The sequence below is a fragment of the Mustela erminea genome, chromosome 5 (assembly GCF_009829155.1).
Source record: "Mustela erminea isolate mMusErm1 chromosome 5, mMusErm1.Pri, whole genome shotgun sequence".
Taxonomy (NCBI): Eukaryota; Metazoa; Chordata; class Mammalia; order Carnivora; family Mustelidae; genus Mustela; species Mustela erminea.
This window is the reverse complement of record NC_045618.1, coordinates 37,474,805-37,494,505: the sequence shown is the minus strand read 5'-3', so window position 1 is coordinate 37,494,505 and position 19,701 is coordinate 37,474,805. Positions and strand designations below refer to the sequence as shown.

Sequence of the window (19,701 nt, the reverse complement as noted above, 5' to 3'; positions counted from 1 at the left end):
GGACTGGGAAATGACTGCCAATTCGTATATGATGGGGTGATGATAATGGTCTGGCATTAAAGAGTAGTAATGGTTATACGACCTTGTGAATATATTCAAAAACTTAAAAGCAAAAGGAAACAAAACCCTAGTTTTAGATTTCTATGCTACTTTTTACCAGTGGTATGATTTCTTTACATTCCATTTCTTTTTTCTTTCTTTAAAAAGTGGGGATGACTTACCTACCTCTTAGGTTCGTCATGAAGATTGAGCTGAAAGAACATAGATATAAGCAAATACAGACTTCTAAAACAGAACTACTTTAAAGAATCTCTTTTTAAATTCTAAGTAAATGAACCAAAGCTGTTTTTGAAAAAGAGCAAAAATGTTCAGCAACAGCAGCAAACAAAGGCCCAATAATGTAATTCTGAAATAGTGCAAAATGCACTAAGACTTCTAAGACAGTTTCTACCCTTGGAAGCTATTAGTAATTTACAGAATTTTGAGAATTCTTACTCATAACCCCAAGTCTGGAAAGAAGGAAATTAAATGACTGTTCTTTATCTTCTCATTCTTTTGTGCAAGAAAAAAAAAATAAATGAAACAAAAAGTTTAAAAAAAAAAGTACTATTTCTATTAGATACAAACTGAATCAAGGAACACAGGGAAACCTCCCATGTGAGTGGGGCACGACACCCCCCAACTAGGTAGATGGGCATTTAACAAAATGTGAGAATTAAAAACCTGGATGTACCAAGGAAATACAAGAGGTTCTTACTAATCTTACTAGAAAAGGCAGGTGTTCTAAAGAGATAACAGCATATCCAGTCACATGAAAATGATAACATTTGTATAAAAGTGAGTTAGTTGGCTTTATTTCAGCAATATCAGTTTTGAGTTGAACATTAAAATAATTTAAAGGGGGGCGCCTGGGTGGCTCAGTGGGTTAAGCCGCTGCCTTCGGCTCAGGTCATGATCTCAGGGTCCTGGGATCGAGGCCCGCATCGGGCTCTCTGCTCAGCAGGGAGCCTGCTTCCCTCTCTCTCTCTCTCTGTCTGCCTCTCTGTCTACTTGTGATCTCTCTCTGCCAAATAAATAAATAAAATCTTTAAAAAATAATAATTTAAAGGGGAAAAAAATCACATGATTATCTCAATAGAGATACCACCAAAACCAAGTAATCTTAGATGTAAATAAGAGAGTTAGAAAGTCACCCATATTAAATAAAAGAGCAACTAAAAGATCTAGACAGAATTGCAATATTAAAAATAAAAGCATAACTATGTAAACATACTATAGGAAACTAATGAATTAACAAAAAAAAAAGAAGAAGAAGAAAGAAATAGCATGCAGAAGATGAAGACCCATAACCTAAAAGAGAGAAGGAAAGATCTCATATGTACTTTAAGTGATAGACTTTAATGAAAAAACAAAAGCAAAAATAAGAGCAGGAAAGAGTTCAAAGACAGGATGATTAATACAACAAATTTAGATTAAATATAAATTGCAGATTTCAGGAAACCAATTGAGGACTAAACCAATTCTAGAACAAATTCTAGAACAAATTAAAAATTAGAAATAAAGAACATAACATGGCTAACATATGAATTATATAATAAGAAAATAGGAAAACTATAGATAGATTAAGTAGATATTAAAAAAGAGTAAAGTTGGAAAAGCAACTAATAGATATGGGGCTAAAATTCCTCTAGCATAATAATAATTAGTGCCCCCCAAATAGAGCACTCAACAAAGAGCAGAAAATGTATTCAAAGATGAGATAAAAGAAAATTTAGCTGAAATAAAGAATTGAATGTAGAGATTGGGACACCTGGGTGGCTCAGTGGGTTAAAGCCTCTGCCTTCGGTTCAGGTCGTGATCCTAGGGTCCTGGGATAGAGCCCCGTGTCAGGCTCTCTGCTTGGCGGGGAGCCTGCTTCCTCCTTCTCTCTCTCTGCCTGCCTCTCAGCCTACTTGTGATCTCTGTCTGTCAAATAAATAAATAAAATCTTTAAAAAAAAAATTGAATGTAGAGATAGAAAAAGTAGATAGCAAACAAGATGGAAAAAAGTAGAGTAAGATGTGATACCGTATTATCTTAAACATTCAAAGTTCAATCAATGCTATCTAAAATTGAGAAAAGACATACATTTTCCAACTTAATGTTTTCCTTGATTTCTTTTAGACTTAGAGGATTCTTTCCAAAAACTTCTCTTATGGTAAAGAAATATTTAACATATTCTGTAGTTTAATTAATTTCTTATTGCCTTTATTACATTATAAAAAAGTTAAAATTTAATGCTTTTATGTAAAAATGTATCCCATCTTTGTACAGTTATTACTACTGCTCTATATTCACAGAGGGAGAAGTAGGTAGGAGGTATTAAGCTATATGTCTAGAATGATATGATGTTAACTTATTAGTAATGATGGTTTCTGATCCTGTATCAGTCAGGATCTACTCAGGAGATAGAAACCATACCAGTTACTTTTAATAGAAAATTTAATATAAGGTATTGTTAACAGACATTAAACTCAAGTGGCAAAATAGGATATTAAAGTTTTCAGAGAGGTGTTGACTGTGGGAAGCAGCTACCATTCCTAAGGCCATAGGAAAGAAGTTGGACTTATTAGAGTATATAAATTCACAGGAGGGGCCCTGTGGAATTTAAACTCAGATCTCTGAGAAGGAGGTCCTGCTTATTCTAGTATTAAAGCCTCTGGACTCTGAGGGTGAGCCCCACGGGCCTGGGACTCAAATGCCTGGTGCTATTGTCTCTGAGGAGGGCACAAAAAGGCTGTTTGGGATAATAAATGAGGTAAAAAAAAACAATGTTATTTTGTTCTAGATGGCTAGCCAGAACAGGGAATACCTTTCCAATTATTAGAAGTATTTCTCTGTGTCTTTCAATATAGAACTTTTGAAAGTTTTTATTTATACTGATATTGTGTATTTTAAAAAATTTATTGCTAGCTAATTTAGTTTAGTTTTGTTCCTATAAGTGAAAACTTTTCTTCTATACTATCTTATGACTGGTTTTAGTTTGTGTATAAAAAGCACTCTTATGTTTAAATATTGATTTAACATCCAGAATCCTTACTGAATTTTGTTAGTTAGTTTTTTCACTTCGTTGTTTATAAGCTTCTCTAAATAGCTCTTCGTTGTTTATAAGCTTCTCTAAATAGCTCTTAGAGAAATCGGCTTCACATTTTGTTAGGTGGGAGTCTTTGTCCAACACACTTATTTCTCTTTATTGCCAAGTACCATTTTTTTTCCTGAACTATTATTGTAAAAGACTAGTCTCCCTGCTTCTACCCCTGTCCCATCACCAATTCATTCTCAACACAGTTGCTAATATAATATTTAAAAAACTTAAATCATATCACTTTCCTGCTCATAACCCTTAAGTGATCATTCACTGTTCTTCAGATAAAATTCAGATTCCTTAGTATAACCTACAAGGCTTTGTGTCTTAGTCTGCTTGGGCTTTAAGAACAAAGTATTGTAGACTGGGTGGCTTAAACAACAGAAATTTATTTTCCCGGTTTGGAGGCTAGGAAGTCCAAGGATAAGGTGCTAGCCAATTCACTTCCTGGTGAGTGCTCTCTTTCTGGTGTGCAGATGCTCACCTCCTTGCCCGTGTCCTCACATGGTCTTTCCTGTGTTTGTACTCCAGAGGGAGGATGGAGAACATACTCTTCTTTCTCCTAAGGCCACTAATCACATCAAAATGGCCTGACCCTCATGACCGGAGGTAATCTTCGTTACCTCCCATGGGCCCTACATCCAAATACCAGCATACTGTGGGGTAGGTCTTCAAAATAAGAATTTTGGGGGGACACATTCAGTCCACACTGATCTAAATGATCTGATCCCTGCCTATCTCTTTAACCTCTTCTAGTGGCATTCTCCAGAGTCCCTTCACACACTGGCCTCTTTTAAATTTCTCAAACACATCGTGCTTCTTTCTTTCTTTCTTTCTTTCTTTTTTAAAGATTTTATTTATTTATTTGACAGATTACAAGTAAGCAGAGAGGCAGGCAGAGAGAGAGAAAGGAGGAAGCAGGCTCCCCACTGAGCAGGGAGCCCAATGCCAGGCTCAATCCCAGGCTCGATCCCAGGATCCTAAGATCATGACCTGAGCTGAAGGCGGAGGCTTTAACCCACTAAGCCACCCAGGTGCCCCACATCGGGCTTCTTTTTACTTAAGAATCTTTACACGTGCTGTTCTCTGCCTAGAGGCTCTTCCTTAGGCTGTTTAAATGAGAGATTTTTTTGTCCTGTAAGTCTCAGTTTATTTTTTAATTTTATATTTATTTTTATTTTTATCTTTTATGTCTCAGCTTAAATACCCCCTTTCTCAGAATCCACATACGTGAGCATGTCTCTTCTAATTGTCAACTCACTGAATCTATTACAAATGTGTATCTACGTATGTATACATACTTCTATTCTTCTGTCTACTTTTATAATGATCAGAATCCTCCATAATTGTTTTCCAGCAGAAAAAAATTCTGTTGATATTTTCAGATCATGTCAACTCCATACTTTCTGGGTTTTATTTTGGTAAAATATATATAAAATAAAACTTTCCATTTAAACCATTTTTAAGCATACAAATCAGTGACATTAATTTCATTCACAGTGTTGAATATTGATAAACTTTTTTTAGCCTCTTTACTTCACAGTCAAGCTTTTGCTTTTGCTTCATCGTATACTGTTGAGAAAGTAATACTCACGTACATTGTTGTACTTTGACAATACCTTTAAGAATTTAAAGGTATAAAATTTAATGCCATAATTCAAGTTCTAGGAATGATTTGTACATGTATTTAAGACACCTATACATAGATTTTCATTGCAGACAACAAAGGTTTGGAAACAACCTAATTATCCCATCAGTAGGGCAGGAGCTAGTTTAATGAATTATGGTATAATTATACCACGAAATACTACTCAGTTATGAGGTGATGGAGCAGTTCTGTAGGTAATTACATGGAATGATTTCCAAGAAGAAAGCAAAGTGTAGAGAGCATTGTTGTATAGTATGCATGCTATGGTTTGTGTACTCCCCGCAAAAGATATTATGCTGGAATTTTGCTAGATTATCTTTTGAAAGATAGAGCAAAAACTGGTGGTTGCCTCAAGGATAAGAAACCAGATGACAAAAGCTTCAAGGGTAGGATGGATACTTTCTCACTGAAAGAATAATAAAAATTACTGTGGGAGTAGAGATGAATGTTTCTGGCTGAAACTATGGGGAAGACTGTTTGAAAAACAAAGATTTTTTTTTTTTAAAGCTTGGTATTGCTTTTATCTGATAAAAGTAGAACATATATTGACAGCTAGTTATGATAGATACTGCTGTGAGAGATGTAAAATGATTTTAGTTACAAGTGGAAATGTTATTATTATTATTTTTTTTTAAGGTGGTGATAGTGGACTGGATGGGTTAGGAGGACCAGGTGTACAACTAGGAAGCCCTGACAAGAAAAAACGCAAGACAAATACACAGGTAAATTAACATTTTCTTTAATAATGGTTTTTGTTCACTGATAAGATCAATCTGATGAGGTAAATTTAAATTTGGTCATGGGTTTGTTTCCTATCCTCTTCATAACCTAACTGTGAATTCTACAGTGATTTTTTTTTTTTTTAATTCTGCAACTAGTGGCTGATGTTGGCCTATAGGTCTAAAGTGAGTATTGCAAGAAAGAAGTGTAGGCAGACAAATGAAAATGCTTGTTCTTAAATCTAACTTAAAAACCATAGGTAACTGTAGTTCTACTAAAAGATTGTAAAATCTGGGGACACAGGTTTAACTTGAAGTAGTGTTCAGCTGTTAACAGTAATTCAGTAGTACATACGTGTCATTAAGCAATTGTGGTGGAAGAATCTTTTGTGTATAACCTGTGCTTAGATAACCATTATAAGAATAGGCTTCTGTGCTTTTATCCCTTATAAATTTGAAGCACTCTTTCTATTTTAAGGACTACGAGAAAGAAAGATGTGTATTCAGATTATTTCCATTTTGGCCACCATCTGTTAAACTTCCAGCGTGACTAAAACTGGAAGTTTATTTTTCCATTCTGAGGCCAAGAGCATAGTGCTTGGGGAATACTTTAATAGCTACTCCCTGAAGTTAAGCTAACAAAAAAACTTAGATCCTGTTTATTGTTACTTAATTTTATGGTTTAAGTGAAAGGTTCCAGAATTACAGTTAAGCATATTAAATGAAAGTTACATAATGAAGCTTCTTTTGAAGCTTAAATACATTTGGAATTTGAAGTAACAATGAGTTTGAGCTCAGAAAAGCATACCTCCTTTCCTTTCTTAAAGAAAGAAGTCTACACATTTTAATCATTAAATATAATTAAATATGAAAACTATTTGGAATTGAAAGGTCAAATGAATTAGATTTTCATAAACAAAGCAAGAGAAATTTGATTAAAGCTAGGTTGTTACATGTTGAGATAACAGTTTTAATAACTTCTTTGATCGAAACATGTCCTTTACTCTACATTCTCATTTCAGGGGCCTTCTTTTCCTCCATTGTCTGAGTATGCTCCACCACCGAATCCAAACTCTGACCATCTAGTGGCTGCTAATCCATTTGATGACAACTATAATACTATTTCCTATAAACCACTACCTTCATCAAATCCATATCTTGGCCCTGGTTATCCTGGCTTTGGAGGCTATAGCACATTCAGAATGCCACCTCACGTACCTCCAAGAATGTCTTCCCCATACTGTGGTCCTTACTCACTCAGGAATCAGCCACACCCATTTCCTCAGAATCCTTTGGGCATGGGTTTTAATCGACCTCATGCTTTTAACTTTGGGCCACATGATAATTCAAGCTTTGGAAACCCATCCTATAATAATGCACTAAGTCAGAATGTTAATATGCCTAATCAACATTTTCGACAGAATCCTGCTGAAAACTTTAATCAGATTCCTCCACAGAATGCTAACCAAGTTTCTAACCCTGACTTGTCATCTAACTTTGTCCCTGGAAATAATGCAAATTTTACTTCTCCATTAGAATCTAATCATTCTTTTATTCCTCCCCCAAACACTTTCAGTCAAGCAAAAGCACCACCCCAAAAACAAGACTTTAGTCAAGGAGCAACCAAAAATACTAATCAAAATTCCTCTGCTCATCCACCTCACTTAAATATGGATGACACAGTGAATCAGAGTAATATCGAATTAAAAAATGTTAATCGAAACAATGCAGTAAATCAAGAGAATAGCCGTTCGAGTACCACAGAAGCAACAAATAACAGCCATGCAAATGGGACACAGAATAAGCCGCGACAACCTAGAGGTGCCCCAGATACCTGCACCACTGAAAAAAGCAATAAATCCTCTCTTCACCCAAGCCGTCATGGCCATTCTTCTTCTGACCCAGTGTATCCTTGTGGAATTTGTACAAATGAAGTGAATGATGATCAGGATGCCATCTTGTGTGAAGCCTCTTGTCAGAAATGGTTTCATCGGATCTGCACTGGAATGACTGAAACCGCTTATGGCCTCCTAACTGCAGAGGCCTCAGCAGTATGGGGCTGTGACACCTGTATGGCTGACAAGGATGTCCAGTTGATGCGCACTCGAGAGACTTTTGGTCCACCTGCAGTGGGCAGTGATGCTTAATCACCGGCATTAACTAAAGGGTCCCCTTCCCCCGTGTCTTACAGAGGTTCAGTGACACAGGGTTTTAATGTTTTACATTATTTTTTTAAATGCACACACAAAAAGATTATTTACCTTTTAGTTTTTGTTAATATTCTACTTCATTACCAGTGCAAATTTTATATTGTCCTTGTTTGCTATCTTAAATGAGAATAATGTATATGGGGGTGCTTTAGAAAGTACTATACTAATAAATGTTAGTTGTTGTTGTTGTTGTTGTTAATCATAACCATAAAAAAGCCTCTTGAAGCTTCAAAATAATATATAGCAAATGTAGGCAAGTTTTGACTTTAGAAAGTTAGAATCATTGAAAAATGTACATTGCAGAGCTGAACTTTGGTAATATTACATTAAATGGTTCAAAAAATTTTTCAAGGATCTACTTGACATGTTTTCAGGAAAAGATATGTGTAGCTATAACATGGAAGAAAGCATACATTTTAATGGATGTTTTAAAAAAAAAATAGAGTATGTTACCAGATTTCTTCCCACTCGGGTCTTTGAAGTTAGTGACTTTCCTATTTTCAAGTCCGTCTTTTCAAGGTATCTGTTTATACAGATATGAGACAGAAGTTAGCATATAGTAGATGCTTTGTAAGTATTTGTTCATTAAGTTGTGGATTGTACCACATGAAATTGCTAATATTAGATCAGTTGAAAAAGGACTGCAGTTAGTAGAGTTGAAGTGAAATATGTTTCTAGTTGTGCTGTTTAGAATTAAATAGTATTATGCTCTTCATGCAGTTTCCTTCAATTATTGAGTTGTTTTGTTATTGTTTTCCAGAGAAATAAATAACATAGTGTCTTCGGAAGAATTGTGAATACTTCTTTTAACACGATTTGAAGCCAGGACATACTGCACATGACATAGGTGGAATCATCAAGTTGGCCTTAGAAAGCTCAGCTGGTGAGACCTGCTCAATGGTGGTTTGAAAAATCTTGTTCTGGTGATTTGGATTCAAAGACAAGCCTCGGGGGAGATCAGAATCCATTTTGAGCAAAGACCAATTAAGAGCCAGGGTGAAGCTAACTTACAAACAATTTCAAGGCCTTGAAGTAGATAGGAGTTTCTGTTGTGACTGGGGAAAGTGTAACGATGGACTCAAGAACATCCTCCTGGGCAATGATCAAGAACAGAGACAGAGGTGTACTCGCTGAGACTTAAAACAGTGACCTGTGACCAAAAAACCACACAAAAAAACAAACAAAATACACCACAAGATACTGTTTGAGGATTGATAGCAATTCATACAATGGTTGGATGTTGGTGAAGCTCCCAAACTTGCACCATCATTATCATTGTGACCAAAAAAGTTCTGAAGGCCGTGTAGGGATCTGCAAAAGAATAATTAATTACTACTGTTTAAACCCTAGTAAAGCAGCAGCAGCAGCAGCAGTGTCTCGCCAAGAAATTAAAATTGTGCGTGAAACTCTTGATTAAAAAAACATTCTTTGGTTAATAAACATGACCCTACACTTCTACATGACAGCACTTGACCTCGCATGCCACAAGCCACTAAAGCAAAATTAACTGAATTGGGATTTTAAATTTTGTCATATCCATTATAGTCACCAGACCTTTATCCAGCAAGCTACCATCTTTTTCATCATTTGAAGCTTTTTTTTAATAAACAACATGTTTTCCAATTAAGAAACAGTAATTGGAGGGATATGAACAGTTTATATAGTTGAAGACATGACAAATTTTATAAAAATGAAATACTTAATATCCTACTAGAAGAAAACTATTAATGCTCATGATGCATATTTTGATTAAATAAAATTTATTTTTTTAAATAGTGTTTTAATTTTGACCTACAAAAACAGCAATTTCATATGGTACAATTTAGTAGAAGGTTTTCTCCATTTACCTGTGACTAGTTAGAGGTGAGTACAAAATATTTTCAATAGAGCTGTAAATTATATATCTTTACAATTTTAGGAAATGAAATGATATAAACTCTTATACTAGGTACTCCTTCGTGTGAAAACTTTACCAATTGAAGCAGGTGAAAATGCAGTATTTTTGGCTGACTCTGACTTTTGATGTATTTAGAAGCATTTTTGAAGATTCCATGTTGCTTACTTTATATTTGAAGTACACGATTTTCTAAATGTTTAAGGACCTACTTATGTTGTTCTTGAAATCTTGAAATCCTAGTGAGTGCTGGTTTTGAAGACACTTCCAGTGTCTTCAGGAGTTAACATTCTACATGGTAGTACTTGAGTTGTACTTACTGTTAGAATTGATTATGTATTTTCTTAAGCCATCTGTTGCTTACAGTTTCAGTAGTTGTTTTGTGAAAGTGAAGTAACCTCTCCCAAGCTAGTCTAAAGGTACTTGATTTGTAATGTGGTTCTTTTCCATTTCCAAATAGCCATTTTTGAAAACTTACAAGTGAATTTTTATTCAAGTATTTAGATCTTCTGAGCACCTTATTTAAGTAAGTCTGTAAATATTCAGAGAAAAACTCGTGGTTGACTGACCGTGAGTCACAGGTAAACTATAACCATAGTTTGTGAATGTTTTCATGTATTCAAATTACTTTACTTAACTAGTTCCACATTTGTCTGTATATGATTACTAAGTCAAAAGTTAGATGTTTTTTGATAGGAAAAGTGATGAAGTGTAAGAATGTCCAATTTGACCCCAAAAGGCTACTATACAAATTGATATGGCTTTGTTAGGACAAGTGATGAGCTACCCTAAACATTTTCAGATATTCAGTAATGAAAAGAATTGTACTTAGGTAGAATAATCTTCCACTAGCATTGCACCATTTTTTATATAATCCTTTTCCTTCACTGAAGGCCTCATCTCACATGCGCACATACACCCAGAGAGATACACATACACAACTGAGCAGGAAAACATGGTTTCTCCCATATTCTCAAGTTTTGTCTAAGTTCAACCTGGCTAACTCTCAGCAGCTAGGCTTTCTCGTGACAGCTAGATTACTGATAGTTTTAAAGCATCTATTCCTTTCCCAGAACTTGCTTTATTCATTTTACTAGAGAATTCCTAGTCTACTTACTTGTTCAACTACTGGACTCACTAATGCCGAAGTAGCTTAGCTTGTAAAAGAAAAATTATTCTTCAGATAGAGTGCTTAGAATTAGTGTTGTGATTGGTGTATTCCTTTGGTGCGAAATACTTTTAGAGTACTGCTATTAGGATTCTTGTTACCCAAATTAGAAGATTATGTACATAAAGCAAGATTTTCTTCTAGTGGGGCTTACTCTTCCTGGATTAACACAATATAAAGAAATCTGATTTTTTTTAAGCCTTCCAGCTCTGCCTACTGGTGGGAAAAAACCTCAGTAGTGTGGGTCACCATGAATTCTGCTGACTTTAGTCATCCAAATAAGTATCAGGGGTCTTCATCTAGAATTCTTTCAAACTTGTTTGTCTTGAACATATTAAAAGTGCTAGTACTTATTGTCCAGCATATACTATAGTAATTGTATTTAATAGTAAAAAAAAATGTAAGTAATAATTTTTTTAAGGGAGCGCTAAAGAATTTTTGGATTTTTTTTTTTTACAGTGTATAGAGGTTTCATATGCATGAGCATTTGTGCTATTTTGATTTTTTTTAATTAAAAAGTTCAATTAAGAGCATCCAGGCTCCCAAATGTCATTTGTAAATAGTGGTTTGGAACATTATATAAAATGATTAGATTGTTAAGAAAGCTGATAAAGGCTTATTTCAACCATAATGTAGTTAACCACTAGTATCATGCTGAGCACTCAGTTTTCTTTAGGGCTCAATGTAGGAGGTAGAAAGAAACAGGGGTCTTTCCTTTTTCCTGGTGGGATTCAGGAAAGCTAGGTTTCTTGGTGTTAGTGTTTCCTAGTTGTCCTCTTACCATCCTAAACCCTCCAGTGGAATACTATATAAGCCAACTTGCCTTTTCCCTTGCTGGATGCTCTGTGCTTCAAAATTTCATCTTTTCTCCATTCAGAATTCCCATTTTTTCCCCTGTGGTTATGGCTGGCTAGATTTTAAGAGAAAAATATTTTCCATCAAGATGTGAATAGTGAAGAAAGTGGGATTAAACATTTTTAAAGACTGCTTATTAGTTCAGAATGAATTTTTATCTAATAGGATTTCAGACAATATGACCACATCTCAGGCACTGTGGGAAGCAGTATTTTTTATTGAATTGGTGGATGCCTCTTGAGAGTACTTACCAATTTCCTTTAGATTGTTGGGACTTTTTACAGTTTTTTCCCTCAACTTAAGAACTCAGAGGTTTTTTTCTCATTTCAAAATTAGTAGCTTCCCCTTTCTCCCTATTCTGTTTATCCAATAGAAGAGTATAGAAGTCACATCTGCATTTTTCTAACTCTTGGTACAGAGATGGAAGTTTAGAGGTACTCCTGGAGTAGGGAGACAAGGGCTGGCATTAACATCTCCCCTGACATACAGTCTAGGGGAAATGAGCAGTGGCTATCTTTAAGCCAGATGTGAGTTCATCAGAGGCTGCCTGTATTTCTTTGACAATTTTTAATGAAACCCAATGGATAAGCTTCATCTTGATCATAGTTTGTCAAAATACATTACTTGCAATTATATTAAAACTTATTCTAAAGAATTGTACTTTTCTTGTTCTGTAGGTGACATAGATGATGTTGCTTGTTAGTTAAAATATCTTTTATAAAAGAAAGTCCTGCTTCTTATCATGATGTATGTGACTTAAATGACTGTTTCATATTAAAACTATTTCTTCCTTATGTACTGTTTACATATACCTCTTTTTGGGATATTAGTTCAGTACTTTTATACAAATCTGAGTGTGTTCCACATTGGTGACATGTATTTTTGCAGTAATTTTTCGTTTTGTTCTTAGAGCATGTCTAAAGTAACACATGCACTAGTGCTGTGGTCTGTGGCAAAATTACTGTAATTCAAATTGGAAAATAAAATGTTTCCAGACTTTGTCCAACATTTATTCCTATGGCGAAGGAAATTACTATGTAATACTAATTATTTCTTGTGCTGGTATGTTTAAGCTACTCTATGAAGTATGTGAAACATCAATATTTATGGATTAGTAGATGGCCTGATGTTTTGAAATGGGAGAGAGGGTAAAATTTGGTATTAGCAATTCATAACACTAATAATACAATAAATACTTCTTAAAATTTTGATTTTCTTTTCACAGTTATAACTTACCAAGGAATTACTATCTTAATTGTGAATATTAGGATTTTTCTTAGCCTTTACCATTAAAATTATATACTAGACTTTGAACCTACTCTGATCTTTTCCAACCAAAAAAGATACTATTCATTTTACCTTAACCAAAATAAGTAGAAATACTAATCTTCATTTGTTAAAAAGCAAGTATGATACCATACAAGTCCTATGATTTACTTAGAATTTGTAACCATTGATACAAGGACTTGAGTGGTGGTTGCTTTGTATTATCTGATGAAAGGTTTATTAATAAAAGTCATAATCAAGATATTTTTTAAAATGTTTAATCTTAGGAAAATATTAAGCTTTATAGAGCATTTATTTGAGAATACTATTCTCTTGTCTTTAAAACAAATACCCAAAAGAAATACCCAAAAGGTAATACTTGGCCAATGCAAATTGTATATTTGAAATTGTATACTTGAAAGCAAAAAAAAAGAATGCTTATGAGTGCTTAAACTGCATATCTTTTTAAAGTATTCAAATTTTTAGACTTTTATCAATTCAAACTACCCTGAATAAGGTTTTACTATATTAGTGATATATATTACAAGATAAATGTTTACCTATTTATGTTAATATCTCTATACAGCATCATTTTTGGCATGGATGTTGTAGTGTATTTTGTACATTTAATTATCAGCTATTAATAAGGTTGACATAGCAATAAATCTGATTCAGTTCTCAATATTTTAAAAAATGCCATATACCATACTATGGCACAATTCCATTATATTTGATTTGAATGCCCAGTGTTTACATGGGTCTATTTTGGGGTTAAAAATTTAGAATTACATATTAGGGATTCATCTTTTTCCCTGGCATCTTCACATATAATCACTGAGAAATGAGTCTCTTTCTATTTAAGTCATAGAGGTTTAAAGAAGTATTAGTATTAAATGATTCATGAATTGCTTTGTGGAAAAATTTAAAGTATGAAATGATGAGGTTACCCCCAAATTGTTTATTTTCTTTGTATGGTTTTGTACAGGTTACAGTTTTCAGAGAAATAAAATTGGCTTGGTCACTAATTGAATATAGTGGATAATAGATAGTTTGTCTAAGGGCTTCCAAGTATTAAACCAAAAATTCTCAATTCTGAATTACTTTTTAATAATTATTATTAATAGTGGTAAGCCAATTTTTCTTTTTCTTTTAAGATCTTTAATTCTTATAGTTTCCTCCTTTTGATCCCTTTCTTTCTTCCTCAGACATCATGGTAGAATTTAAGAGAAGTTTAACTTATCTTCCGCATTTTAGTTTTTTATTGCCAGATAAGTAGTAAGACGAGTAGAGGTTCTATTGTCAAAACAGTCCATTTTATTGTTGGCCATTCTTTCCAAGGTTCATACTAAATGTCATTTGTGCATTGTATAAAGAATGTTATTTATCAGTATTTAGACCTACTATTAGTAGAAATTATGTATGGCAGGCTTTCTTGAACAATATGTATTGTAAGTTTGTTCCTATAGTGTTATGCCTCAGATTCTTTTAAATAAAGCTAGTTTTTAAAGAGAAAAATAACTTTTTTTAAAGTGCTTGATTTTCAACAGGACAATCTTAGGTTATAGGTATGACAGTCTCGGCTTTGGGCAGGAAATGTTCCAGGAAACATTTACCAGAGCAATAGCCTACAATTTCCCAGGAATTTAGTTTTATACTGAGGACCAAACTATTACTTTTGGACAGGCCTAGTTATATGCATTCTTCCCCCCCCCCATGAAGTTTATACATAACATTGAGTCCTGAGTTTCTCTTTAAAAATCTGAGCATAACCTGTCTCTGTCTTGATTTTAACAGATTAGGACTTCAGTTCTGTTAACAGAAAATTAATTGGAGAGGAGTTCTACAACCTCAGCAGCTTAACAATCTCTGAAACGGAGACACCACTGTAGCAATGTTAAGATCAGATCATGTTTACAAAAGACCTCCAAAATTTGTTGGAAATAATCATTAGCTGTCTAGAATCTTACATGGAAAGATGCATGTGAATGTGTTGTTGCAACTTGGCATAAGAGGTAACAAAAATAGCAATAAGATAAAATTACATCAAGATAAAATTTGAATGCATGAAAGTTCTACTTAAATATATGGAAGGGTTGCCTGGGTGGCTCAGTCATTTAAGTGTCCAACTCAGGCTCAGCTCAGGTCTTTTTGTTTGTTTGGTTTGTTTTTTGTTTTTGTTTTTAAGTAGGTTCCATGCCCAGTGTGGAGCCCAAGGCAGGGTCTATTTCATGACCCCAAGATCACGACCTGAGCTGAGATTAGGCGTTTGATACTTAACTGGCTGAATCATCTAGGTACCCCTCAGCTCAGGTCTTGATCTAAGGGTTGTGATAGAATGTTCTAGTCCCATGTTAGGCTCCATTGGGGAGTGGAACCTACTTTAAAAATCAGTCAATTAAGTAAGAATTAATAAGGAATAACATGGAGGACATTAGGAGAAGGAAAGGAAAAGTGAACTGGGGGAAATCGGAAGGGGAGATGAAACATGAGAGGCTGTGGACTCTGAGAAACAAATGGAGGGTTTTGGAGGGGAGGGAGGGGGGGGTTGGGTGAGCCTGGTGGTGGGTATTATGGAGGGCACGGATTGCATGGAGCACTGGGTGTGGTGCATAAACAATGAATTCTGGAACACTGAAAAAAATGTTTAAAAAAATGTTAAAAATTAAAAAGATTTAAAGAAAAAAAAAAGAAAATTCCATCTCCCAACCAAATCCACTAACCTTCTTTCAATGTAAAAACATCTGTCAAATCAATCACACACGTTAAACAAATCTTAATATTAAGTTTAAAAAAAAATGAATTACAAATTAATGGAAGAATGGGGCGCATGACTGGCTCAATTGGAAGAATGTGGGGCTCTTGATCTTGGGTGGTAAGTTTGAGCCTCATGTTGGGTATAGAGGTTATTTAAATAAAACCTTTAAAAATTTATTAAACTTAGTATATGGAAGAAAAAAATCAATAAAAATGTGTTTATTTTACCTGTTGTAGAAGAGAGAAAGCTATACAGAGACTTCTGATCAAATAACATCTTGAATGGTTGCTCTAAAACACCCCCTCTGTTCCAAACATAGTATGATAAACATAAAAAGAGAAAATCGGGTTCAAAATTGAAATATATATCGAGGGGCAAGAAACAAAGGAAGACACCATGAACCATGCTGAAGCAGCTGCTTTCCCAACTCTAGGTCCAGAACAGAAGTTCTAATCTGGCAGGGTAATGAGATCTAAAAGTGCTACTCTGTTTCAAAACTTGTGAGATGTGATAACAGTACTAGAAGAGAAATGTATACATTTAGATAATTTTTGAGCCCAAATATAATGAACTAAGCACTGATCTCAAGAGGATAAGGGGAAAAATCCTAAGGAAAGCAGAAGGAAGAAAATAATTTTAAAAACAAGAAATAAAAAACGGGAGAGGAATAATAAAACCACAAACAGGTTATTTAAAAGAATAATAAAATCAATGATCCTCTGATGAAATGAAATTTTTTTAATAGCAGAAATAACAGGAATGAAAAGGGGGACCAAAACAGCACTGTTTGGGTGAAAGGCCAAGTTAGGATTCCTCTCCCTTGCTGCACCACTTGCGAAGGAGACTAAGCAGCAAAATCAAATGATATGTGTGTGGAGCTCCAGCTCATGGAGGAAGATGTGGGCCCAAGGTGGGCAGGTGCCCAGTTTGCAGTTTGCTCAGTTGGTAAAGACATCAGTTATCACCAAAGAACTGGCACAGTGAATCAGCACATAACGCTTGGCTGAATTGGGGTTTCTAGGCCACAACTTGGAGGGAACTTAAAACTGCTAGAAAGGATGAACCCCGAGGAAAGAAAGAAAAATAAAATGTAAAAAAAGCCACTGTAAATAAAGGTTTCAAATTTGTGAAGAAACATAATGATAAGATGGCTAACCAACACCTTGTGGAATTGTAATCCACCCAAAATGAAAATAATAGAGTAGACTGAAAAGGACTTTAAGAGAAGTATGTTTTGGTATCCTGAAAGCCAAACTAAAGAGTAAAAACTGCAGTTACAAAATTTGGTTAAGTAGACATTCATCTATTCAACATTTATTGTTTTTTATGTGTAAGGCCATGTTTTAGATGCTAAAGTACAGCAGTAAATCAAACAGACAAAAATTACCACCCTCAGGAGATTGTCATTCTAGAGAGAATAAGTGCTATACACAAAAAAGGGCATGAGATAGAAAATGCTGAACCTGGTAGGGCAAGAGGTGCAAATTCTTAATTTTTAATATCTCAATGAAGAAGTTAGGGATACTATCATACAGATAACTGGGGAAGAAAATTCCAGGCACAGGTAACAGCAGATACAACGATCCTGTGAAAAGAGCATGCTCGGCACATTTCATATATGTCAAAGGAGGCCAGTATGCCTGGAATGGAGTGAACAGCCCATGCATCGCGCTCTGAGATCAGCCAGGAGTCTGCTTGAGGATTCTTTCCCTCTGCCCCTCCCCTACTTGAACACGTGTGTGTGTTCTCTCTCTCTTTTTTCTTTCTCTCTCTCAATAAATAATCTTAAAAAAAGAAGACGTTACTGAAGCGTTTCAGAAGAGAAGGATCATTCTGACTCCTGTGTTGAAATAGATTCAAAAGGCAGGGAGTTGAAGAAAGAGGACTAGTTAGGAAGCTATTATAGTAATTCATGTGAGATATAATGTGATTAGAACCACAAAGATAACAGTGGAAGGAGTGAAATGTGGATTTTGTTTGGTCTTGATTCAAACAAAATAACTGTAAAAACACATGACTGGGGAGATGTGGACTGGAATCCTAAAAAACTGATGTCACTGAAACAGAAAATGGATTCGAGATTGCCAGAGGCAGAAGGGTGGGGGTTGAAATGGGTAAAGAGAGTCAAAAGGTATAAACTTCAGTTATAAATAAGTTCAGGGGATGTAATGCACAGCATGGTGAGTAAAGTTAACAATACTGGTATATATATGAAAGTTGCTAAGAGAATAGATCTTAAAAGTTCTCATCATAAGAAAAGATTATAATGATGTGAGGTGATACATGTTAATTAAACTTATTGTGGTGATCATTTCACTATATATATATATATATATATATATATAATCATCATGATGTACACCTGAGACTAATAAATGTTATATGTCAATCATATCACAAGAGAACTGGAAAAGTATTTCTGGTTACACATTTAAAAAATAAAAGGCCAAAAAGTATTAATAGAAGAACATTTCATAATTATAAAGGGAACAACCCACCAAAATGATAAAATAATCATGAATACATATGTTTACAACAGAGACTCAACATACATAAAGCAAAAGACAGAATTACAGGAAGGAAAAGTAGCAATTGTGTGAGATCTTTTAAAAATTTGTATCTGAAAATGATAGCTCAAGTATATGTTGTATGTTAAAGAATAAACATATACCAAGATGAATTTAGAATATTTAACCAGATGTGCCAAAAACAACAGAATTTTATTACTTCACATAAAATGAACTTTGAAGATAGATAGTTTCAGGACTGGTTAATTCATCAACTCAATATCAGGAAACCATGTAGCTTTCTCTATGATTTTCTTGGCTTTCCTCTCATGATTGAAAGATGGTTACCACTGCTACATATATCATTTTCTTACAGAATAACATCCAAAGCAAGCAGAAAAGGAGGCTCATGTAGCTCTATTTTTGTGAAAAAGGAGGATCCTTCAGAGGTCTCCAGCAGCCTTTCCCTTCGAGAAATAGGAATCATTAGTTTAGACCAAACATGATTCTTCCTTTGGAGCTAGACCCAACTTTTCTGAAAATATTGCCATCTAATATGCAAAGAAAATAAAAGAAATAAGGAAAAATATGGAAACAAGGAAAATAAGGAGAAAAGGAGAATGGTTTTGAGATAAGCAACCAATAGCACCTGGTCCCAAAATGAACAAGCTTGAGCTAGTGAAGAACCTGTCACCAAACAAGAAATACACATTCTTTTCAAGCATTCAAGGAATATTTGCAAAATTTTGCCTTGTCCTAAGTTATAAAATAAGTCGCAACACATTTCAAAGAACTTTTATTATGTACACTGTGTTGCCTGACCCAAAGGTAACAAAAAGCAGTCTATATAGTATATAAGAATAACCTCTTAAATAACTAATTAAAACAAAAGTTGCATAATATTTAAACCTAAAGACAATTTAAATACTACGTATCAAAACTAAAAGCATAGGTTTAGAATATAGAAAGTTACAAGGAACCTCACTCCCACCCTAACAAAAAAAGAAGTTAGCTAATCTACAAAACTGTAATTTTACCTAAGATCATCAGAGAGCTGATTTCAAAAGCTATAAAATAATTTGAATATCACAGGGGGACAAGCCTTTCCAAGGAGAGATGCAGTACGTAAACTGTTTCATGGGCTGATAGACTTGTGCTAACAGAAATGTCAAAGTTCTTGAGGTAGGATTAGACCAGAAAGAAACTACACCAAAAAATTAGGAGTGTTGGAAATGGTAAAAAAAAGGTTAAATATAGAAGGCATTTTTTTCTTTTTTTAAAAACTGCTTTGACCCACACATACTCAGTCAATTGGTTTTTGAAAAGTTGCCAAGATAAGTCAGTTGAAAAATGATTCTTTAACAAATGATACTGAAATAATTAGATAACCATATGCAAAAAAAAAATGCCTGGACTTAACACATATGGCACCATATTTTTAAGAAACTCAAAATGGAACTCAAATTTAAGACATTTAAAACTATAAAACTTTTAGATGAAAATAGAAAGACTTTGTGAATTTAGGTTAGGGAATCATTTCTTAGATAAAAATCAA

At 34.4% G+C, this 19,701-nt stretch overlaps 2 protein-coding genes across 3 annotated transcripts in view; both read left to right on the top strand.

Annotated features, from left to right (window-relative positions):
- The window catches only part of PYGO1 (pygopus family PHD finger 1), a 29,250-nt gene extending 14,857 nt beyond the window's left edge, over positions 1 to 14,393 (top strand). For both annotated transcript variants that reach the window (XM_032342632.1, XM_032342631.1), the window contains exons 2-3: positions 5,409 to 5,494; positions 6,514 to 14,393. In XM_032342632.1, coding sequence (XP_032198523.1) covers positions 5,409 to 5,494; positions 6,514 to 7,638 — 1,211 coding nt within the window. In that variant the 3' untranslated portion in view covers positions 7,639 to 14,393. The remainder of the gene's footprint in view (positions 1 to 5,408; positions 5,495 to 6,513) is intronic.
- DNAAF4 (dynein axonemal assembly factor 4) overlaps positions 9,476 to 19,701 on the top strand; it is a 78,203-nt gene continuing 67,977 nt past the window's right edge. The window contains exons 1-2 of the mRNA XM_032342633.1: positions 9,476 to 9,564; positions 14,679 to 14,896. The gene's annotated coding sequence lies outside the window, so the exon portion shown is untranslated. The remainder of the gene's footprint in view (positions 9,565 to 14,678; positions 14,897 to 19,701) is intronic.